The sequence below is a fragment of the Chelonia mydas genome, chromosome 3 (assembly GCF_015237465.2).
Source record: "Chelonia mydas isolate rCheMyd1 chromosome 3, rCheMyd1.pri.v2, whole genome shotgun sequence".
Lineage (NCBI taxonomy): Eukaryota > Metazoa > Chordata > Testudines > Cheloniidae > Chelonia > Chelonia mydas.
This window is the reverse complement of record NC_057851.1, coordinates 200,396,188-200,420,014: the sequence shown is the minus strand read 5'-3', so window position 1 is coordinate 200,420,014 and position 23,827 is coordinate 200,396,188. Positions and strand designations below refer to the sequence as shown.

Genomic DNA, 23,827 nt, shown 5'->3' with positions numbered 1-23,827 from the left:
GGATTTGTTACACATTGTAAAGTATTTTTCTTCAGCCTCAGTTTGTCTCTCGCTTTTGGTACGGTTATTGGCATGACAGGCTCTGCCGGGGCTGCCGACGTAGGCTCCTCCTCTTCTTCACCCCTCTATAAAACCGCCAAGTCTCTCTTGTGAAGCCTGGAGATGTTTGTGCGGAGGACGCCTGGCTGGTTTGCTAGCTGGTATCTTGCTGTCATTGAGAAACACGCCCTGGGTGATGTCAGCTCTTTTACTCTCAGCATGCTGCTGCTCTCCCAGCTGGAAACTCAGCGGGTCCGAAGGGCTGGCAATCTAGGGCCATGCCATTCTTGAGAGTCACAGTAGGAGGATGGCTTCGGGGGGAGAGGTTAGAAGCTCTGGGATGGCAGGACAGGTGTGCAGAGGGGTTGCTGGGGGTTTGGGAACAGGAAGTGGGGATCGGGGTCAGTCGCTGGTATGGGCAGGGAGTCACAGCTGGAAGGGAAGGAGGTTTGTTTGAAGGAGGCAAAGGTGAGTCCAGCAACTGGAGAGTGTTCACAGCACGTGGATGGCAGCAGGAGGGAGGTGGGAGTGGACCACTATCCACACAAATATGCCCCACCACTCTGAGAGTTAAATGGGACGCACCTAGACTGGGGTTTACCTTGCTGTCCCTGAACGTGCTTGTTTCACCAGTTCACCTCCTGACTGTGGGAGCATAGAGAAGCGTGCTTGTGTGTACGCACAGCGCACCGGCAATCTGGAGAGCAAGCCCTGACTTCAAGTGGCAAAGGCCACAGGAAAACCTTGTCTGAGATCCGTCGGGGCTCACAGGAGATGAACCATACAGGCCACAATGAGGAAGGGGAGCAGTTTAGGGTAGAGAGGAGTAGGAAATGAGCATTCCACAAAGCTCAGCACTGGGGCCGTTCTGGTGTGGCTTGGATAGAAATCTGAACCCACTGATGATGCAGGGAGGTGTGTCAGACACAGGGCAGAGCCAGCAGGCTCCAACACTGGCAAATTCACAACTCCTCCGTCTGCAATAGTGGAGGCTACAGCCTGGACAGGGCCCTGGGGCGGGGATCTGACTGCTGTGCTAACCAGGCCCACAAAGCTCCAGGAGCCCCTGAGACTCAGTGTCCTGGCATCCCCTGTGCAAACCTGGGATTGCATTGCAGCCCAGTTGCCTTCTCTCAGTAGCTCTGCTTCGTGGAGGGAGCTAGGCTGCAGGACTTGGTGGTGGCATGCCCTTCCTCCTCCCTCTGCTCTTCCTCTTCTCCACTGGTGCTCTGGGCCCAGATTGTGACTTCATGGTCAGTGGTGTGGCCAAGCCCCAAACGTTGGGTCCAATCAGGTTCACCCCCAAGTGGCAGGGACTTGCCATGCTCATCGGAGGTCCACATGGATTGGGGAGACAGCTCATGTAGCTGCACTGAAAGACTGAAGCCGGCTCCTCACCGTGCCCCGTGCAGCCAATCATTCCAATACCTCCTCCTTGGTCAGAAAGGGCGCTGCGGTGTTCATATTCCTAGCTGGGGCTATGAAACCGCCTCCATGAAGCTGTCATGACCGGTGCCTACTCTTCTGAAGGTGCCCTGGCCAGGCCCAGTGCCGTGAACTAGGCTTGCAAGGGGGATTCTGAGGAGGATGAGCTCATCTGGCTATCCACGTTTTCCTTCCTCTAGGCTTCCCTGCTGCCCCCGTCACATCCTGCCAGCCTAGAGCGAGTGGTCTAATGACTCTGCTTTTTAATCCCTTGCGGAGCAGCTGTACTCTGCTGGTGCGGGGTCAGGGAGGTTAGTGAGCCTCAGCCTGCGCAGTATGTCTGGGATGGAGCGTCCCCCTTGGGACCACCTCCTGCTAGAGCCTGCTCTTCGAAGGAAGCTTGGCTCAGCCTATGCTGCTCCTGGAGCAGCCATTGTCTCTCATCCCCTCTGGCTTGTGTGTCAAGGACTAAAGCCCTGAACCTGTCCCATAAAGGGGAATTTGGGCTGTCTGGCGCACTCAGTTGAGAGTGTCCTCATTCACAGGTACTAAAGATTTAGGTCCACGTAAGCCACCTCAGCAAGAGAAAGTGGCATGAAGGAGAACAGCTCCGTCAGTCCTGGTGCTGGTTCCGACGTGCACACCTAAAGACAGACATCCACCGCTGTTCCCTTCGGCATCCAGATCAGATGATGATATCGTCACTGCCCCAGAGGGATCCATCTTCTACAGTGACCAGGGAAGCACCAGGTCCAAGAGTCCCACCAACTGAGCCACTCCGCACACCAGGGCAGTGTGAGACCTACATCTCTCCAGAGGACATTTGTGCTCTCCCTTATCCCCACTCCCCCATCCTTTCGGGTACGTCTTTATTCAGAGACATCATTACTCCAGAGGAGGAAGCTATACAGAGCATCCAGAGCCTCTCTCCTCTCCCACCCACCAGCCTGGGCACACAACCATCAGTACCATCAGTTCCGCTGGTGGTTCAGGATCCAGCTCTTTCATCCAGTGAGTTGGAGGTTCCAGAAGAGGCCCTACCCTGCCACACAGGAACAGGCCTAGATAGAAGCCCTACGAGGTCAGGGTTCTGTCCTCTGACCAGATATGACTTTCCAAGAGACAGGTGGTACCCTGTGCCCTGGGGTCCTCCTCAGCTGGCTGATCCCTCACACTAGCATTATTGGGGCTCTTGGGATCCCTATTCTAGGCCTGGAATCAGTACATGAGCCTCACTTGCAATCTCCTGGCCAACACTAACTGGCTCCATCAGCATATACAGAAGACAAAGTTGAACCAGATCCAAAGGTTCTGGCAGCAGTTTTGTCCTCTTCCCCAGATGAGTTGGTTACCCCATCTTCACATGTCTGCCTGATGACTACAGGCAATATCAAGAGCTCCTACAAAGGGTGACATTTGAGCTCCAGATACAGCATGAATAGGTTCAGGACCCTCAATATAGATTGCTGGACATCCCGCAACCCTCAGGTCCCAGTCAAGTGGCACTCCTGATCAATGAGACCATCATGGATCCAGCTACAACAGTGTGGCACCACTCCTGCTTCTTGTGCTCCCACCCTGACGAGGGCTGATAAGCACTACTTGGCTTCATCTAAGGGGGCTGAGTTTCTATTCTTTCATCCGCTGCCCGTCTCTCTGATGCTACAGGCAGCCACCGAAAGATCCAGGCTGCAAGGCCTCAAAACTACACGCTTGGACAAGGTCCCAGACAACTTGGCCTCCTAGGGAGAAAGGTCTCCTGTCTCTTTCCAGTTTAGAATTTCAAAGTATCAGGCCCTTCTACCTACATATGACTTCACTAATTATGCAGAGTTGTTGGGTTTTAAGGACAAGATCCCTCAGGAAGATAGAGCTCAGTTGATGAAGGCAAATGATTGTCCAAAACCACTCTGCAGGCTGCAGTAGATACTGCGGATGCTGCATCCAGAGGTTTCAGAGTAGCAGCCGTGTTAGTCTGTATTCGCAAAAAGAAAAGGAGTACTAGTGGCACCTTAGAGACTAACCAGAGGGATATGTATGGCCATTGTCATGAGGAGAGATTCCTTGTTGCAATCCTCAGGTTTCCCTAGAGAGATGCAGAGTACCATTCAAAATCTGCCTTTGATACAGCTAACACATTCAACGAAGACGGATGAATCTCTCCATTCTCTCAAGGACAATGCTTCGTTCTCTGGGTATCTGTACCCCTGCCCCTATGAGGAAGCATCACAACTGGGGTATAGCGTAAGACCACCTCCTCAATCATTTTACCACCAACGCTCCCAGGTACTCAGCTCCCGTGACATCCACTGCCACACCTCACTCTAACTCACAGCCAAAGAATTACTTATGACGGGACCCTCAGGGCCTGCATCCCTTTACTGATGCCACATCATCCTTCCACTTAGTTTTTTGAAGGCTGCCTTACCCAATTTGCCCTCAGCTGGAGGGCTTTAATAGTAGACAAATAAGTGCTGGAAATGATTCACTGTTCACTAACTGACCAAGTTTCTGTCCACTTTTACCCACAAAATCCCTTCCTGGGCCCTTTTCAGGGATCAGCCTCCTGCGGAAATGTTGCATCGAGAAGTGGACTCCCTTCTCCACCGGGGAGCCATAGAAAGAATTCCACCTCAACATCAAGGGAAAGCATTCTACCCCCTGTACTTCTAGTTCCCAAAAAGATTGGGGGATGGAGACAGATTCTCGACCTACATAGACTAAATATATTCATCCAAAAATTAAAATTCTGCCTAGTCACATTGGCATCAATATCTGGAAGAGGGCACATGGTTTGTGACTCTCAGTGTGGAAGGTGCTCAAATGTACATTCACCCAGGCCACAGAAGATTCCTCAGGTTCTTCATTGGTCGTGACCATTACCAATTCAGAGTCCTTCCATTCGGGCTAGCTATGGCACCCAGGTTCTTTACAAGGGTCTTTTCAGTGGTGGCAGTGGGTTGACTGTCTTCCCATACCTCGATGACTGGCTTCTGACAGGCAGATCATACAAGGAAGTCCAAATGGCAACCCGATTACTCCTCAATCTACTACTTCCCGGGGAATTGTGTCAGCCACAAACAGTCCACTTTAACCCCCCGCACTAGGTCCATAAATTTCATAGGAGTGATCTTGGACTTGCAAGATCCTATGTATCTAACAAAAGATTCCATGCCAAGGAGATCCTATAAACCAGGTCACCCTCAGACCGTGAACTACAGTCAAAGCTTGCCTCTCCTTCCTTGGCCACAAGGTCTCATGCACACACATGACGCCATTTGCTAGGCTCCATCCTATTGTTGGCAAACCTGGCTTCAGTCCGTCTACTCACCAGAAAAAGTCAGCATCGTTGCCTAAGTAATAATTCTGTCAAGAGTTCTAGCCTCTCTTGTTTGGCGGACAAAGCCCGTAGAAAGTTTGAGTGCAGACTCCTTTCCTCACACCTACATCCTGAAGGGACTTCTTAGATCCTTCCCACCATTGGTGAAGCCAACCCCTCAATGGGACCTCAACCTCATTCATTCATCTCTCACCAGACCTCCCACTGAACCTTTAGCCACATGCTCTTATGTCCCACCTCTCAGTGAAAGTTGCCTTCCTAATTGCCATCACATCAGCCAGAAGAATCAGTGAACTAGGAGCACTCATGGCAGACGTACCCTATATACCTTTCATAAAGGAAAGACATCTCTTCACCCCCACCTGGAATTCATCCCTAACGTAATTTCAGAGTTGCACATGAGAGAAAGAACCCACTTACCAATTTTTTTTCCCCAAAACTGCATGAGTCTGATAAGGAAAGGCCAATTCATTCTCTAGATGTCTGAAGAGTGCTGGCCTTTTATCTACAAAGAACAAAAGCACTTAGAAAGACGCCTACACTTTTTGTGTCAATAGCAGAGAAATCAAGGGGTCAAGCTCTATTTGCACAGAGACCTTCTAAATGGATCTCTGGCTGCATTATCCTTTGCTACCAACTAGCTCGCATCCCTCTCCTGGAGGGAGTGAGGTCCCATTCCTTCAGAGCACAAGCAAGCAACCTCTGCTGCATGTCTGAGAGAGGTACCTCTGCTGGAGGTATGTTGGGCAGCTACCTGGAGCTCCTTGCTCATCACGCTTTGGTCCAGTCTTCTACTACAGACACAGCTGTGGGGATGGCAGTATTACAGTCAGCTGTCACGTCTGTGCCCTCGCACCCACCTTATGTTTGACCATTGCTTGCAAATCTCCCATGTGTGAACTCGACATAGGGACCAACGGACACTGCTACCAAAAATCTCCAGACTCAGGCTCGTGGTGCGCATGCGGACTCGCATGTGAAAGATGGATAGGGAGCACACATCTTGAAGAACCTCCAGTTACAGATAAGTAACCTCCATTTACTTACCCTGCACGGTACCTGGAGTACTTTGAGATGTGTGCCCCTGTGGGTGCTCCACTCCCCACCCTCCTTTCCTTCTACTTTAGAGTTTCCTCTGAGGGACTTTGCGGTGGAGAAGGAACTGAGGGCAATTCACCCATGCAGCCCTATATAGCCTCGGTGTAGGGCATGAGGATGTGTAGGGTGAATATGAGGGCCAAATGAGCACTGCTCCTGAAAATCTCTGATCAAAGGTGCATGGGGCACATGTGCACCTGAAGTCAAACCCTCATAGACTTTAAGATCAGAAGGGACCATTGTGATCATCTAGTCTGACCTCCTGCACATTGCAGGCCACAAAACCTTGCCCACCCACTGCTGTAATAGACCATAACCTCTGGCTGAGTTACTGAAGTCCTCAAATCATGGTTTAAAGACTTCAAGGTTCAGAGAATTCTCCATTTACACTAGTTTAAACCTGCAAGTGACCTCTGCCCCATAGTGCAGAGAAAGGCAAAAAAAAACCCCGCCAGGATTTCTGCCAATCTGACCCGGGGGAAAATTCCTTCCTGACCCCAAATATGGCAATCAGTTAGACCCTGAGCATGTGGGCAAGACCTGCCAGGCAGATATCTGGAAAAGAATTCTCTGTAGTAACTCAGAGCCCTGCCTGTCCAGTGTCCCGTCTTCAGTTGGTGGAGATTTTTGCTACTGGCAGATGCAGATGGGCCACGTGCCATTGTAGACAGTCCCATCAGGTCATCCCCTCCATAAACTTATAAAGCTCAGTCTTGAAGCCAGTTAGGTTTTTTTTTTTTTGCCCCACTGCTCCTCTGGGAAGGCTGTAAAAAACCCTGATATGAAATGAGCATCCAGTATTCCCTCTGTCTTCAAGGCACTTTTGTAGCCTGGGTTAGAGGACTGCCATCAGGTTACAGGAAGCCTGGTGCCAGGGAAACTACAGTGCTACTGTAAACAGGCTGACCAGAAGGAGAGCGGCCTGAAGGGGTGTTTCCCAGTGGTGTGTAACTCCCATATTCTCCTTGTAGTCATTTAAAAGGAAAAGACATGAAGTTGGCCCTAATCCTGAAGCAATTCAGAGGGGATTTCTTTTTATCATTGAAGGTTCTAGTTACATATTTTCGGTTAAGCTGGGTGATATATTACTTGGGTGTATGGCAGAGGATTGGGAAGGGATCACATGGGTTTTCTGAGAGACCATGTGGGTTTTGTGTTGGCTCCTAATGTCCTTGTGATCCTAAATCTTGGCTCAGATCTTGGTTTCTAAGGGTTCTTTGTCTTGTTTTCAGATCTCGTGTAGATTTACCTTGTTCCCCTTCCCGGCTGGTGTGTTCCTCCCAACCAGCACAGATGCTGTCCATCGACACTGGCCAAGTAGACCGTCAGGCGAGCGGCAGGATGGATGTGTCTGCTTCTGTGGAGCACGAGGCCCTCAGCAATGCTTTCCGCTCCGTGCCGCTGGCGGAGGAGGAGGACTTTGATAGCAAGGAGTGGGTTATCATTGATAAAGAGACGGAGCTGAAGGACTTTCATCCAGGTGCTGAGCCAAGCACTTCTGGAACTACAGACGAAGAGCCCGAGGAGCTTAGGCCGATTGATGAGGGCGAGGAGAGGAGGCGATTGGGAGCAGAAGCTGCAGTCCGGCCAAAGATCCACGATGGGAGAACATGGGGGATGCAGCCTGTGACTGAGGAGGACAGTTCACACAGGCATGAAGGACACTGTCAAACGGTATCTGACAGCAAACCTGAACAGCAGCCAGGAAGCCCGGCCCAGTCACCGTTACACTCAGCACCAGCTCTCCGACAGCGCAGACGGGAATCCGAACCAATCGGTCCTCAGAGACAGGTAAGACATGCAAATGAACCGCAGCTCACCCACTGCGCTCGTCTCCTTCTCTGCTCCGTACCCTCTTGGTCTAGCTTAGGAAAGGCGCCATCTGGGCAAACCCCTGCTACACTCGGGAATTTTGCTGATCCCAGCACTGGTGCCTTTGTAAACTCGCCCTGTCCAGGCTGACACGTCAGAGGTGCTCCCCGTACTGGTCAGATCACACCAGTGCTTGGCATGTCTTGTGACCATCTCCACCTGCTCTGGGTCCGTTTGAGCAGTGTCAGGGCAAGGGTGGGCGGAGGGCAAGGCACTCGTCATGGCACCTGGGTGCGTCAGTGAGAGCAGGCAGGGTCATCTCTCAGTCCTCCGCCCTGGATCTAGGCAGGCCAGAGGACAGCAGCGGTGGTGCTCAGAGGGTCTCGGATCTGACCCAGTGCCATCTTGGGGCAGGCCCTGGCTGGTGCAGGTCACAAAGCAGCTCTTTGAAAATGAAACTTGGTTAAGAACATGGAAGTGTGTACGGGTCAGTCAGGAACTCTCCTCCCCCCGGTAATCATCATCTGTCTGAACAAACACACGCATGCACATACACACCGCAAAGCGGACGCTCAGACCCGTTGTTGTTAGGGGTGGGTTGTTTGCAGGAGTGCTCGGTAAGTGCTCTGTCTCCCGAAGACATTCAGGAAACGACTATCCTCATGCCAGGGAGAGTACAATGTTAGGGATGGATGTGCGCTTCTGCCAGGGGCTGGCATTTGCATGGCCATGAGGCTCCCCAAGCAACAAACTGACCCAGGGATGGTCCCAAAGACATGCACAGGACATAGTAAGGCCACGCCTTGCCCCATGGGACCCTCCCTGGGGCCAGTGAGCAGTCCCAGGTGGCCCATCTCCTCCCAACACCTCTGCAGAAATGTGTGCCGCTGTGTGGGGCTGTAGCCACTGTGGGCAGGCTGGAACCACTGGAAACAATCACTGGACAAACCGCGTCAGGGTGACAGGGCCAGGCGCCCCTCTGGGTTCTGCTCCCGTAGAATCTGTGTCAGCTGTAAGGCCCCACAAGGGCTTAGAGACATGCAGCCAATACACAGAACCCTGGCAACATCCTGTCTGCTGTGCATCCGCTCCCGGGAGCTGGGCCTACAGTTATGGGCGAGGGGTCGCTGGGGACAGATACAGCAGTAGCTGGAGACCCGGAGACAATGGGCTTGTGGGTGACTTGCTTCTAATGTGCCAAGCGGCCCCAGTCTCCAGCAGGCTGTCAGGTGCAGGCTTCTCCCATGTTCCTTGTGCACCAAATTGCCCCTTCCTAGCTGCTCCTTGAGTGCCCGGGCTTGGATCCAGGTGCGTGGCTGCTCAGCGCTGCCGGCCAGTGCCAGGTTTGGTTGAATGGTTGGTTTTCCCTCTCACTTACAGCCATGCTTAGATCGTACAACTGCCTCTCAGCGCACAGCACAGCTCTGAGGGGAGGAGTGTGCACTGGGCAGTCACGCAGCCATCTACGGACTCCTGCGTGAGACGTGAATGGGTGGGGAGGAGGAAGGCAGCTGGGAGGAAAGCTCTCCGAGCCAGCCCGGTGGTGGAGGAAAGGAGCTGTGGAGAGCCAGAGTAGAGCTAAGGGCCCTTACCCCCACATGCTTTTATCCAGCCCTCACTCATAAACATCTGGTGGGACTTGGCTTGGGCCAGCCTGGCAGCTGACTGTTCTAACAGTCCCGGCAGCGCTTGGTGAGTGGAGGGGCTCTGTCAGCCCAGTATGGTCTGCGTACCATGAGCTAACTCAGAGGAGAACTCCAGGAATCCTGTGAATCTGTTAAAGCTCTGACCAGACGTTGTGCATGCGAATGAATCGTGCTGAGCCATGCAGGGTGTCTGAGGAGGTGCAGCTCACTGCAGTACCAGCTGGCAATAGCCACAGGTGGTGTTGTGTAGATACAGGACCCACTCCTGGTCCCACTGAACTCCCTTGGACCTCTGTGAGCCTGGCCTCCAGTTCTATTTGGTACTTACATGTGAGATTAGCTGCAATCCTGTCTCCTTACAGCAGTACCTTCCTGGAGTTATCCATTCATCTGTTGCGCTACTGTCCTGTCCCAGCATCTCCCAGGTGCTGGAAAGGATGGCAGTCTCTCACTCCTCCTCACCAAGAGGATTAGACTGCACTTATGAATGACTGAATTTATCAGAATGCGGTTGCTGCTAGTGTGTGTGCATGTGTGAGTGTGTGCGTGCACACAAGTGCTACTTTGTGTGTTCGTGTGCCTGGCTTTCTGTTACTGAAGCAGGAAGTAGCCTTTATCCAAACCCAGATAACAGACTCCAAAAGTAAAAATGTCTCAAAGCAGCAGGTTAAGTGACTACAGCCTTCCAGTTGCTGCCCAGGATAGAAACACAAATGCATGTGCGCTCCAGGATTTTGGCTACCGGTCCCCTCTAAAAACCTTTGCACACTTTGGCATTTCTTGTAGCATGTTCCTCATTCTTGCCAGCATGCCAGGAGCTGTACATGAAGCAGATAAAAACAGTCCCTGTCTGAGGAACTGACACAGAGAGGAGAAGACACTCTGCATAGCCCATGGTGCTGTTAGCTGTTCTTCTTCTTCATCTTCATCTTCCCCAGACACATCACTGAGTTGGAGAGGGATTTTTCATGACCTGTGTCTCTGGGTTTCATGGCAGAATTGATTCTTTAGGACAGGTTTGAATGAGCAAGAGGCCTGGTGCAGTAGAACTGGGAGTTTGGTCCGTGCACAAGGAGCATGATGAAAGGAGGCACAAAGCCATGGGTAGGAGAAGGAAGAAGGGGGATAAAATCATTGACACCCCAAAGTGTACAAGGTAGGAGGTGACAGTAGATGCAGGCAAAGCTGTGCATCGCCTAGGGGGAGAGGATGAGCTGCTGAGCTTGATGCTCAAGGCAAGGGGGAGCCATAGGAGGGATTCAAAGAGGAGAGTGATGAGGGAATTGGGATGGGGGAGGAAGCTGCAGTAATCACAGTGGGGTATGTCCAGGGCAGGGACATGCCTGAGCTGTTGGGATGGAAGGGAAGGGTCCTGGAGGGAGAAACAGCAAAGGTAATAATAGCTAGGGTGTGAGGGCGGAGCTGAAAATGCTCTGAAGCTCCTGGCCCTGCGAGATGGCAAGGAGAGTGGTGGTGACATGGCCGAGGAGAGGGGCAGAAGTGAGGAGTAGGTTGTGGAGGGTAAGGAGCCCTGTTTTGGCCGTGTTGAGTGTAGCCTGGCCGTGAGCTACTCAGGTGTTGTCAGAGAGACGGGCACAGGGCTGGGCAGAGGCAAACACGTGGGTGATTGAATCCTCAGCACCGATATGGTACCATGGCTGAATCCATGCAAGCAGATGAAGCCACTCTGGAGTAAGATGTGCAGCTAGAAGATCAGGGGACCAAGGGCAAAGCCGACAGGAGCAGAGACAGGACCTACTAAGGGATGCTGGAAGTGCAGTCAAAGAGGTGAGAGGAGAACCAAGAGCCAGCAGAGCCATGAAAGCACTATGCAGTGTTGTGTGCACTGTTAACAGCAGCCAACCTTCACCCTAGAGGTGGCCGCAGTCAAGCATTTGACAGGTGGGAAGTGCCAGGTTTATGGTGGTTTGTGCAACCTTAATTCTGCCCCTTTGTGTGCCTGTGCTGTGCACTGAGTGAGGCATGGTCCTGGGGGAAAATAGTGGGTGCTTATGTAATTAAAGGCCGTCTCCTAGTGCGTGCACACAAGGGGCCAGAACTGAGATTGCACAGGCAGCTCTATATCTGGCATGTCGCGAGTTTCAAGTGCTCGGCTCTGCAGCCTGGCTATCATTCTTTTGACACCCCCTTTTTCTGGAATGTCCTGGGTTATCTGTAAATGGTAAAAGTAAACCCCATTGTATGCAACTGAAACAGGGCAGGGTTTGAGCCCCAGTCCGTGAGGCCCCAGCACAGGCGGCTGTCAGTGGAGCTGCAGGGCTAGCGGCATGAGACGGCTGCTTTCCCAGGAGGAGGATGGGCCTCTGGTGCCCCGTGGTGTGTCTGGGGCGTAGCCAAGAGGATCCCAGTGCAGCAGTGAGAGACTCTTGCCCCACATGATGGCACCAGAGTGAGGTATGGACTGTTGGGGCCATGTGCTGGCTCCAGAGGGATGGCTGGAGGGAGCCCAGCTCAGCTCTCTCTTCCCTCTGCCCCTGGGATCGGAGGACTTTCTGCCCCTTGTGGTGCTCTGAGAATGGGGCATGGGCTGCTGGGGCCATGGACCAAGTCCAATGTGGTCAGGTGTAGGGGAACATGGTACAGGTCTCTCCGTCCCACCCCTGCCGCTGCAGTAGTTTGACAGCTCCCAGGCATTCCCAGTGTGTGCTAGGCATCCTAAATACTGGAGCCCCGGCTGGCTCCCCATATGTCCATGCATATCTGTATAGACAGACTGCACACACCCATGAATCACGACATTGCTGAAATGCAGTCACAGCCAGGGCAGTGAAACAGGAACGCTGTTTAACATGCCTGGAAACAGCAGGCATCGGTTTAGGACAGGAAGTGAAGGGATACCAGGGGCAGCTAGAACCGCAGGGGGAAGTGAGGATGGGAGAATATAATTACCCTATTTGGAGCTTTGTCAGGACCGTGGGGTGCCACCCAACTCTTGTGAAATGTGTCACAAGACCCTGTAACGACCACACTGAGAAAAGAGAGGAACGAAGGAAATGGTGGGTAATGCCATGCGAGCAGGAAGAGACTTGGGTAGGGGCTTCTCTTGTGAGAAGGACTCTGCGCATTCTCCGGCTTTCCTCTGACCTGCATTTGGGTGGATTTTCCTTGGTGAGTTATTTTCAGATGTTCGTCAACACATTCAACATACCTAGTCAGCCAGCCCCTCCGCCTGCTGTCTCTGCCCAGACCCCAAGAGATTTACCTTCTTTCTATTCACTTGCACCGAGCTGAGCTAGCCAGATAGTCTTCACTGTAAACCGTGGCCATGGGGCAGAGGCAAGACAGGCCCCACCAGGGCTGGAGGGGCCACTGCGGCGCCTCCTCCCCCTCCTGTCCCTCTGGCCCCCATTCAAAATAAGTGTCCACTGCCTCTGACATGGGCCACTCTTTGCTTGTCTGCCTCAGTAGGTCTGATAAAGACTTTTCCTGCAGAGCCTCTGCTGCAACTGTCCTGTTTCTTTGCTAGTCCTGCAGCCGTTTGTTTGCCTGTGGCTGTCGGGCTGGGGACGTCATGCCTGGTGCATCATTGAGAACTGTAAGCCAGGGCTAAACAATGTAGAAAAAGCAACTTTTTAACAACATGCCTGGTGAACAGTGCTGAGGAGCCGATGTGTGGCTGGCGTAGGGGGAGAGGGGGCTCGTGCCTCCTAGCCCCAGGGCTGCTGGGCCCAGCTCAGCCCAGCCCACAGTGCAGGCTACATGGAGTTTCTATACAGCCCTGAGGGCTGCCCAAACTTGTGCCTTTGGGTGATCGCAGCAGCTCAGAGCAGCCAGGGCACAGGAATGTCCTGACTGCCCCCACCCCCTGCCTCTAGGGGTGCCCACCCAAAGGGCTTCCTGCTCCTAAGGAAGGTGCAGAGCCAGCTCTCTACTCCCACAATGGACCTCCTGCAGCAGGGCTGTTCCCTGAGAGGGAGGGGACTCATGGACTTTGGCACACTGCTTGGGCTGGCACAAAGGAGCCGTGGCACAGAGGTGTTTCCCTGGGCTTCCTTGGTGGGTAGCAAAGGTACTAACGAGGTGGGTTGCGGCTGTGAGTTGGGTCTGGGAGTGAATTCCCATTTCTAGACACGGATGTGTGAGTCTCCTGGCACTTACATGCTTTAAACCCACCAGAGTCACAGCTTGGAAAGCAGTGGGACCCCAGCCCAAGTGCACGGGGAACCCCAGTGCTCACAGCCAGCCCCAGCTCTCTGACAGTGCTTCACAGTTGCTCTCTACAGGTCTCCTCCTCACCAGAGTAAGCTCCCATTTGCTCCCTGACACCAATTCCCAGAGACAGCCTGGGAGAACGGACGACTAACAGTTTGCCCTAAAGCTCCCCAAATCCGGGCTCTGCCAAACCACAGCTAAGGAACCCTCCTGCAGATAACCTTGCCTACTGAGATCTTTCCATTGAGAGATCATTGCTGAGAGATCACTGGGGGCTGTTCGCTCCCAAACTGTGATGACCATAACCACTGTGGCATCACGTAGGGAAGGGGGTGTCTCTCAGGTAGCCAGGACGTCAGTCATTTAGGGCTTTATGTATCACAACCAGCACCTTAAACATCACCAAGAAATCATCTGGTATCCAGACAAATTGTGGGCTGCCCTGGAGTCCCTGCTGCAGAACCTGGACACCACGTTCTGCATTAGCTGCAACAGCAGCAATCAGAGCTTGCTGGGACTAAGAGGTGGATAAAGGGCCACGCTTCCAGAAGAGGCACGCTGCTCCCTCATTAGACACAGCTGAGAAGCTCATGACACTGAAAGTACCGAAGGGCAGGCGCAATCCATCCGTTGGGGGTGCTGAGATAACTTTGTCCTGTTCCGCTTACTTCTCCCCTCCTATAGGCATTAAAACTGTCCTGGTTAGCTTGGGCTCCTTTGGGCACCGAGTTATTCCACCAGCAGGATCAGGCATCAGCTAGGATTGTGTGCCAGCAGCATACAGAAGACCTCACATTCACCTTCTTGACAACCCCATCCGCATGTTAACCAGAGCGGGGAAGACAGAACCGTCTGGTGCTTTGCTAGGGTCTGCGAGCATGGCAGCACACCTCACGCACAGTGGCAGTGAAGACAGCTGGTAGTCTGGAAAGAACTGGCATGGACATGTTTATCTTCATCCGCCACTGGCAGGAAGTTATCAGCTAATTCCCTAGCAGAGTTCCTGTACGATACCCACCGCTACCACCCAGCTCTGTGTGTAGGTATATGGGTGTTGGAGTATGGAGTATGTTGAGGGGATTACAAACTGGGGTTAGCTCAGGGGCTCTCTCTGCGGCCTCTGCCTATGGATGCTGGTGGAACAGGGCTGGTGCATAAATAATGATGCCCACACCTTGAACACTGCGTGGTCGTCCCATCTCAAAAAAGCTCTATTGGAATTGGAAAAGGTTCAGAAAAGGGCAACAAAAATGATTATGGGTATGGAACAGCTTCTATGTGAGGAGAGATTAATAAGACTGGGTCTCTTCAGCTTGGAAAAGAGACAACTAAGGGAGGGATAGGATAAAGGTCTATAAAATCATGACTGGTGTGGAGAAAGTAAATAAGGAAGTGTTATTTACTCCTTCTCATAACATAAGAACTAGGCATCACCAAATGAAATTAATAGGCAGCAAGTTTAAAACAAACAAAAGGAAGTATTTCTTCACACAACACACAGTCAACCTGTGGAACTCCTTGCCAGAGGACGTTGTGAAGGCCAGGACTATAACGGTTCAAAAAAGAACTAGATAATGGAGGATAGGTCCATCAATGGCTATTAGCCAGGATGGGCAGGGATGGTGTCCCTAGCCTCTGTTTGCCAGAAGCTGGGAATGGGTGACAAAGGATGGATCACTTGAGGATTCCCTGTTCTGTTCATTCCCTCTGGGGCAGCTGGCATTGGCCACTGTCAGAAGACAGGACACTGGGCTAGGTGGACATTGGTCTGACCCAGTATGTCTGTTCTTATGTTGTTTTTCTTTTTCAAGTTTGTTTTCTGGAGCGTTTGTTCTTCTGGGTGTGGTTGAGAGCTGAACGTGGTGTGTGTTGTACCTGCAGAGCAGGGGCAGTGCCTCTTTGCCCCCCCCCCCGCCCCCCCACACTCCCCTTGCCCTCGTGGTTCCTAAAGGTCCCCTGACCCTACCTCATGCTCTCACTACTTTGCATCCTCTCTATAACTCTTGTGTCATGCAGCAGGTGCCTGGGAAGTGGGGTGTATGAAGCAGGCGTGTGGGGGCGCTGACTTTCTGTCTGAGTTGCTGTGCAGACATGTCTGCAACTGGTTCTGTCCTGTCGAGTGTAGGTTTGAGCACCTTGTAGTGCAGGCTGTGAACACACACTGGCTGGTGGGTTTTTTGTTTTTAGCTGCCTGGGTTGGTTCATTGGAATCTCGGACCCCGCTCTGGAACAACATTCCTGAGAGACTAAAATTGAGTCACCAAAGAAAAACACCCAGGCCTGACTCTGAGCCCTAGTGCTGCCCAGTCTGGAACCGCAGTGTGGCTTCCCTGGAAAGGCTGGGTGGTGCTGGTGCCGTATCTGTGATCCACCACGTCTGGCTGTGCACAGCTATGAACGCCGAATCTAGCCAGAGCAAATCACCTTTACTGCAAATGCTCCAGAGCTCCCCAGCCCTCTCCTGCCGACAGAGCTCTCGACAGGTACTGCGGGTAGCATGGGTGAGAGACCCAGGTGTGAGCTTTCCCTACTTCTGCTTTCTGCATGGCCTGGCCTGATTGACTTGTGGGGTACCTGGTGTGGCGCTGCCTGCCGGGGGCTGCAGCCCAAAGCGACTCTGTCCACCATGCACGGAGAGGTGCAGGGGCTGAGAAGGACTTTCCTTGCATTGCTCGGCCCTGTGTCATGGGGCCTCTGTGGCTGCAGGCACCAGAACTGTGAGCAGGGAGACTGACAAAGCTCCCGCTGCTGGCAGCCCGGCTGTATGGAGGAGGGAGCTGTCCTCCTGGGACAGAGGGGGGAGAGAGGCTAAGGGTGACAGGGGCAGGTAGGGTGGCGGTCTGGGCGGGGGTCAGGGCCTGGCTGAGGATGACAGGCTGCAGGGGGCAGGGACAGAAGGGGACAGGTTGGAATGGGGCTGGGCAGTACTAAGGGAACAGAGCAGAAGAAGGGAGTATAGGATGCAGGGGCAAAATGGAGGAGGCTGCCTCAGACTCTCCTGCCCCTGCCCCCCTTCCCTGCTCCAAAAGACCCTGGGTGCTCTGTCCCCCACCACCTGCCCCTCTGGTCCCTAATATCTTCCTCTGGGTTCCCAGTCACCCTAGGTCCCCCACACTCCCCTGCTGCTACTGTCTCTGACGGAGGGGCTGGTGCCTTCACCCAGGCCTGCCCCGCCCCACTGCCCAGGGGCACACCATGGGGGCCTAGGAAACCATTGCCCACTGGTGAGAGACAGGCCATGCTGTGCAGCAGGCGGGCTGCGTGGATCCTGTCCAGTAGATGGGAAGCAGGATGTACCCACGCTGCCCCAATTTGTGTAAGTGCCATCAAGCTGGACTAAAGTCATGGAGTGGAGAGACTGAAAGCTGTGTCTGGATGTGTGCCAGCTTACACAGAGAGAGATCATGCCTGTAGAATATCATAGAATATAAGGGTTGAAAGGGACCTCAGGACGTCATCTAGTCCAACCCCCTGCTCAAAGCAGGACTAATCCCCCATAGCTGCCACAGATCCCTAAATGGCCCCCTCAAGGATTGAACTCACAACCCTGGGTTTAGCAGGCCAATGCTCAAACCACTGAGCTATCCCTCCCCGCCGTGAGAAGAAGCTCTTTGGATTCTGGGCTCTATACGTGGAACCAAATGGCCTTTGCAGTCGGAGGGTCAGGGAAGAAAGACAGCAATTTACATAAAGTATAGCTTGTTTACATGTATTAACTAGAGCTCCGGCTCATGGCAATCCAGACTGACAGTTCAGTAGTAGTTACCCAACTACTGGATTCTGCCTCCTCCCTGCCCCTCCGTGAGCGGCATACTGCACACAGGTCTGCCCAGAACAGAATTATATGACAAGTCCTAGTGCCAAGTGACAGGCAATGAGAGGCCGTACTGAACAGATATCAATGAGACGAGGTAGGAGCACCTTCCCATCCATTAACACCGGCATAAATTCCATAAACATATTGAGTCCTTGGTTCCTCAGTGCTTTGGCAGTAGGGTTCAGGCATTAGTGAGTCATCCAATTAAAGGAGACACTGCTGTACTCCCCAGACAGTCCCAGCCCACCCCAAAAGGCAGCCATACCTCACCGTGCTTGATGGGTATAGAAGGGTACCTTGGACACCTTTTAGGGCCTGGAGGGATGAGTCCCTGGGTGAGGGTCCTTGGCCTGTGTTATGCAGGAGCTCAGACTGGATGATCTAATGGTGCCCTGAGAAGCACTTATAAGCCTAAACACGCTCCATCGCTGGCAGGGAAGGGACTCTGAGTCTGCCAAGTGCAGAAAGCAGGAGTCGGAGGACTAGGGTCAGCTGAACCAAATGAAGGACACGCACAGTCATCTGAACTTTTACAGCAAGTACCCAAATGGGAGGTTGGTGCCTGGGTGAGACAAGTGCGTGTGCTGGCTGGGATTTGTCGGTCTTGGCATAGAGATAAGGTCCCGTCCTCGAGAACTGACCATGTACCTACCAAAGGGATGTGGGAGGGGATACTGGAAGGCCATGTGATCAGGTGAGGGGGCTCAGCTGCTGTCTACGTGTGCTTGTTTGCACCAGGAGGACAGGCTTGGCGTGGGACAAGATGCAGCTGAACTTCCCCACCAAGTCACGGTACCCTCCCACCCCCCTTTGCTCGGATTGTACTGTCAGCTCTCCAGGGGAGCGCCGAGTCCTTCTCCGAGACGTGTCTGTCCAGGAGGGGCACGAAGAAGGAGAGGATAGAGCCTTTACTGGGAAGGATGCTGCTTTGGGGGAAAGGTGCCTCCTGCCCGCTGGAGACCTGACAGCTCTGTGAGTGGACTTGAGAGACAAGCATGCTCCTTGGGGCTCAGGCAGACAGCTGTGGAAAGGGGAGGAGCAGGTTAGCATTCCCAAGTCCCCTGAAGCTAAAGAACCAGGGAACGTGACTGGAAAGCCTCCATTTCCCTCAGCACCTGGGGAAGGCTGGGCGCTGTTCCTGAAGGGGTGTGTCGGTTTCCATAGCAGTCAGTGGTGTGCTGAGGTCCCGCCCTTATAAAGCAACATATTGTCATGGGTGAGTGGGGGCATGGGGGCAGGAAGAGGCCTGTTGGGGGTGGACTGGGGCAGGGTGGAGTGATGGCAAACCCGAGCGTATCTTAGAGCCCCCAGGCTCCTGGCCTGCCCAGGGTCAGAGAAGGGGCTTACAGCTCCCTCCTCCCTGGGCTCCACTCTGGACAGGCCCTTTAACGTCCTTTGAGAAATGGCAGCAGTGGTCACTCCGCACTGACTGCCTTTCAGGCAGCCCCTGATTCTCCACGTGCCCAGGGTCGGTGCCCCAAGCCTGTGCCTGTTGGGGAGAAGGGCAGAGGCGGCGCACCGTGATTTCAGTGGCACAGGCAAGAGAAAGGACTGATCAGACCACTCGCAGGAGGATTCACTGGCGAATCCCAGGGCGAGCCATCAAGCCCCAGGAAGGAGCCTGCCACCAGACCTGGCTAGTCAGGGAATGTGATGGTATCAGCTGTGAGGGTTTCCTCTGTCCTAGCAGAGAGTTTCCACCAGTGCCCAGCTGCTGGCTGTTACCTGTACGTAAGGTGTCTGAATGGCCCAGCTGCAGTGCCAAGATGAAAGGTGCAGAGAAGCAGGTGATGGAGGTGGCTTGAGGAGCCAGTGCCTGCCAGCGGGGGCAGGGGACTGGGGTGCAGGAGTCCTACACTCCCTCTCTCCGTCACACTCCCACATCACTGGGATGCCCTGATGCAATCTGAGCGCAGGTGGTAGTTGCCCCGTAGGGTCTCCAGGCAGCCTGACAGGTTACAAAGGCAGAGCAGTCGGTGAGGTCAGCCAAGAGCGAAAGCACTTGCCACCCGCCAGCGAAGATGTCTGCAGCATGCACAGCACAAACCAGGAGCGAGTCAAGTCTTTGCCTGACACCTTTCCCTCCACTCTTCTTGGTCTTTTTCAGTTGGAGGAGGACAGGCATTCTCAGCACTCCCTCCCGAGGTACAGCCCCCTCAGAAGACTGGCGTCCTCCGTTTTCTCCTCCTCAGCCCTGGAGACAGAACACTACCCTCAGCTCGGTGGCACTTTCATACAGCGCAGCCGGTCAGCGGAGAGCAGCCCCGTGCGCATGCCCCACCGCAGGCACATGCCCCTCACGGCAGGAAACCACAGACTCATGCCTTCTGTCCTCCGCATTTCCAGGTCCCAGCTCCAGCAGGTGTGGGCCCGCTTCACCCATAAAACATAGCCCGTACGGAGGAGCAGCAGCCTCCGTAACGCAATAATAATGCCCACCTCCCCACAGTGCGTCACCACTTAATGCAATACTGAATCCCAGACAACATGGCCTAAGGTACTGTAACTTCCAACGCCCCCTCAGCCAGACCCAGGCAAGAGCAAACCCAGACTGAGAACACCTGCCTCTTCAGCTATCCAACACGCCGGGCGAGGCTGCATCCCGGCTGAAGATGGATGGGAATAGCCCCGGTGAATGTCATGTATTAGAGGGCTGGCTCCGGAGCTCCTCTGCTGGGCTCCGTGGTAGTATCGTGCAACCACGGGGTTGTGAGTTCCCGGCTGCCTCACGGAACACGGGCACACGCCAAACACGTCTTCAGGTTAGGCCCGGAGTGGAGAGGCAGTGCAGGTTCAGAGAGCGCCCACTCCAGTAAAATCCAGGTCAGGTTTGTCATCATTAGTCTGTTACACTGGGCCAAATCTGGGGGCCATCTGACTCAGCCTGGATTCAGGTAGAGGCCCCCTGGACATTTGGCTGAGTTAGTCCCTCAGGATTTGTCTCTCTGTGTGGAGTCCTGGTCACCGTTTCTCTGAAATCCCAGAACGTTTGTTGCAGTCTGTTTTTCACACGGTGACCACACCTTTCTGTCCTCTGTGACTGTGTCTCTGGTGTGTGACATTGAGCCTGTTTGTTCTCCCCTCCTACAGCTGCTCCAAACCTACCTGCCTTGCCCCGGGAATGCTGCCAAGTGTAGTGGGCTAGTAAGGGTTTCCTTACCGGCCCAGCTGTAGATCGCTGTATTGAAAAATCCCTGAAGCTTTAGGCACCTCTGGCTTTTCATAGGCAAACCAGCACAGCCACCTTGCCGTGTCCATTCTTGTGATAGCTCTGATTTTGCTTTGGTGTGTTTTGGCAATGAGCTGGTGAGCATACTGAGTCCCAGGATAGCTGTTCTCAGCTGTCACATGAGGAAAAGAGGAAAGTAACTTCCAGGAATTCTAAGTACTATTTTGGTGCTTCTCTAGAGACCCTGCTGCCTGGCACACGCTCCTGGTGCCCCAGGAGAGCCAATATCGCAAGGCATGCCAGTTTTCTTTCTCTTACTAGTTAGATCAGGTTTCTTGTGGGACTTGGACCTCAGCACCCGCTGCACAGAGCCCCAGGACACCCTGTCTGAAACAGTGCCTGGAGTCAGAGGGGCTCAGGAACGTCAGGGGTGATTGAAATTGTCACCAGAACCCTGGTGTCATCTGTCAATGTTCTCTGCGGAATATTGCGCCTCCCAGTGTAGCTGCAGTGTGAGGACAGGCTTGGATTACAGCCCACTGTAGCTAAGTGAATGCAGTATTTCTCTTCTCTTGAACTGAGCCTTTGGTCTGTTCTTCTGAGAGAAGATGGGTTGTGACGATGCAAGTGAGTGCTGGTCTATAAAAGGAGAGGGGCACTGGTGAGGCTTAGGGGTTTAGAGGGATGTGAGCCCAGAGGAGAGGATTCTGGAGAAGGAACTGAGCCCAGGGTGCTGACGACAAAGTTATGGTGAGCTCAGCCAGCAGAGAATGTGCTGGTGTGACCAGGCAGGACAGAGCTGGGTGTTAAGAGAGAGATACTGAATTCTAATACTGACCTTGTACGGCATCAGAGGGCTGTTTCAGACTGAATCACCAGGAATGCTTCCTTCTCAGTTGTGCATGCATGTCCCCATGGGAGTCCTCCATTCATCTCTTTGGATTTGTGATGTGTGCAGCCTTTTTGTGTTAGTTCAAAAACTTCAGCTGCAGTTTGGGGTTTAGTCCTATCATCAGAAAGGCATTGGTCACTGCCAGAGGGGGAAAACCAGACTAGATGGACCAATGTTAGGTGTAGAAACCAGGGGAGAACAAGCTTTCGCTCCCCTCGAAAATAATGTTCTGGGAGATGGTTTCTGAAGGACTGATCAGCTCTGATTTTTTTTCTTTGTATGTTCATAACATTTGCTTTTACTGGACAGCATGTTCTTGGGCCTACAGCGTTACTAAAGCTACACATGTGAAAATCAGCCACATTGGAGAACTCGCACCCAAGAATTTTAAAGGAGTTGGCCAAAGACCTGTCCAGACAGCTGATGTGAATTTTTAAAAGTCATGGAAAATTAGAGTAGTTCCAGAGGACTGGAAAAACCCAATGTTCTGCCAGTTAATAAATGAGATGGCTAGCATAATTACAAGCCTTTAATTATCAGGGCCAGATTAAACTTTTCTGGGCCTGGCGCCAAACATATTTGTGGGCCCCCATGGGGGCAAAGGATCATGGTGTGGGGAGGTCGGTGCCCAGAGCAAGGGGCCAGCCAGGGGCATTGGGGCATAGCATGGAGGGGCCAGCTGTGCTCCACCCCGCCCACTGCAAGGGCACTGTATACAAACGGGCGGTTGCCAGACACACACTGGCCCGCCCAGCCCTGTGCTGCCAGTGTGCCCCTTCCCTTCAGGGTGGGCCCATGCCGTGCCACACAGCCCCCAACTCCATATGCCCAGCGTTCCCGGGAAATGCTATGCCCAGCGTTCCCCCGCCCCCCCCACAGACCCTCCACCACAAATGCACAGCGGCCTGCACACTACCACCCCTGCCCAGCATGCCCCCACAGCCACACCAGTACTGCCCAGTGCACTTCCCCACAGCCCACCACCACAACTACACAGCACCCCACTCAGACCCCCCCACTGCCCAGCATCCCAACACACAGACCTCCCCAAGAGACCTCCCACTGGCCAGCAGGCCCCCCCACACCTCCAGAGACCTCCCTCATACCCTGCCCCCTGCCACACTCACCGGCCCTGCTGGAAGGTGATGGTGTCCGCCAGGCTGGGTTGGCAGCGCGGCCGGGGCCGGTTCAGTGCCAGGGCAGGGAATCACTCCGGCCTCTTGAGAGTGGCGTGATTAGCCAGGCCAGGGTCTGCCCCTGCCCCAGCCGGGCTCTCTCAGACCCACTTGCCTGGCGAGAGAGTGACCATACGTCCCCGTTTGGCCGGGAGAGTTCCCTTATTAAGCTCTGTCCCGGCTGTTCTGACTTTTTTGACAAAAACAGGCATTTATCCTGTTTGCTCTTGACAACTGATCAGCTGGCAAGAGCAAACAGACAAATGCCCAGTTTACCAAGAAAGTCCGGTGCGCCCCCTAGCGGGGCATGGAGGAACGTGTATGTGGGGCGGGTGGCGACGCGAGGTGTCAGGCAGTGGGGCTTGGGGGGATCAGCCCCAGTCCCAGGTAGAATAGAACTTGGGGCGGGGGGTTAGGGGCTAGCCACAGCCCCTGGCAGTGTTGCGGGGAGCTGGGGATGAGGAGGGGTCAGCCCTAGTCCTGGTGGGGGCATGCAGAGCTCGGGGGTGGCGGGGGGGTCAGCCCCTGGCTGCAGTGTGGGAAGCTGTGGGGGAGGGGTCAGCCCCTGGCCATGGCACGGGGAGCTCAGGGAGGGGAGGAAGGATCAGCCACTGCCAGGGGGCAGAGAGGAGCCCTCGACTGGCCTGCGATCCAACAGGAGAGGGCAGGGGGCATAGGCAGGGGGCAGAGAAGAGCTGGCGGGGCCTTGGAGTGCAGCCCAAGCAGAGCGGGCCAGGCCGGGGCCCCTTTGGAGCCTGGGCCTGGCGCCGTGGTGCCATGGTAAACCCGGTACTGTTTATCAGTCCCAGACAAAATAATGGAATGGCTGACATATGACTCGTCCAGAAAGATTACAGAACTGTAATAGAACTAATGCCAGTCACTGTGGTTTCATGTAAAACAGGTCTTGTCAAAGAACCTGGGTACTGTTCTTTGGCAGGATCACCAGGCTGGATGATAAAAGTAGCTGCACTGACATGATATACTTAGACTCTTCTAAGGCATTTGACCTAATACTGCAATAGTCTGATTAAAAAATTAATTAATAGATTGAAAACTGGCTAATGCAGCTCTCAAATGTATTTGTAAATGGGAATCATCGACAAATGGGCGTGATTCTCGTTGGGACCCCCAGGATCTGATCGTGGCCAGTGCCATTCAGTATTTTACCAGTGATCTGGAAAAAAATATAAAATCTTTGTGGGTAAAGTTTGCAGGTGACACAGATTGGTGGGATGGTA

General features: G+C 53.6%; 1 protein-coding gene across 7 annotated transcripts in view; it reads left to right on the top strand.

Annotated features, from left to right (window-relative positions):
• Positions 1-23,827, top strand: part of TTBK1 (tau tubulin kinase 1) — a 154,203-nt gene that overhangs the window by 105,224 nt on the left and 25,152 nt on the right. For all 7 annotated transcript variants that reach the window (XM_043544148.1, XM_043544146.1, XM_043544147.1 and 4 more), the window contains one exon: positions 7,135-7,693. In XM_043544148.1, coding sequence (XP_043400083.1) covers positions 7,135-7,693 — 559 coding nt within the window. The remainder of the gene's footprint in view (positions 1-7,134; positions 7,694-23,827) is intronic.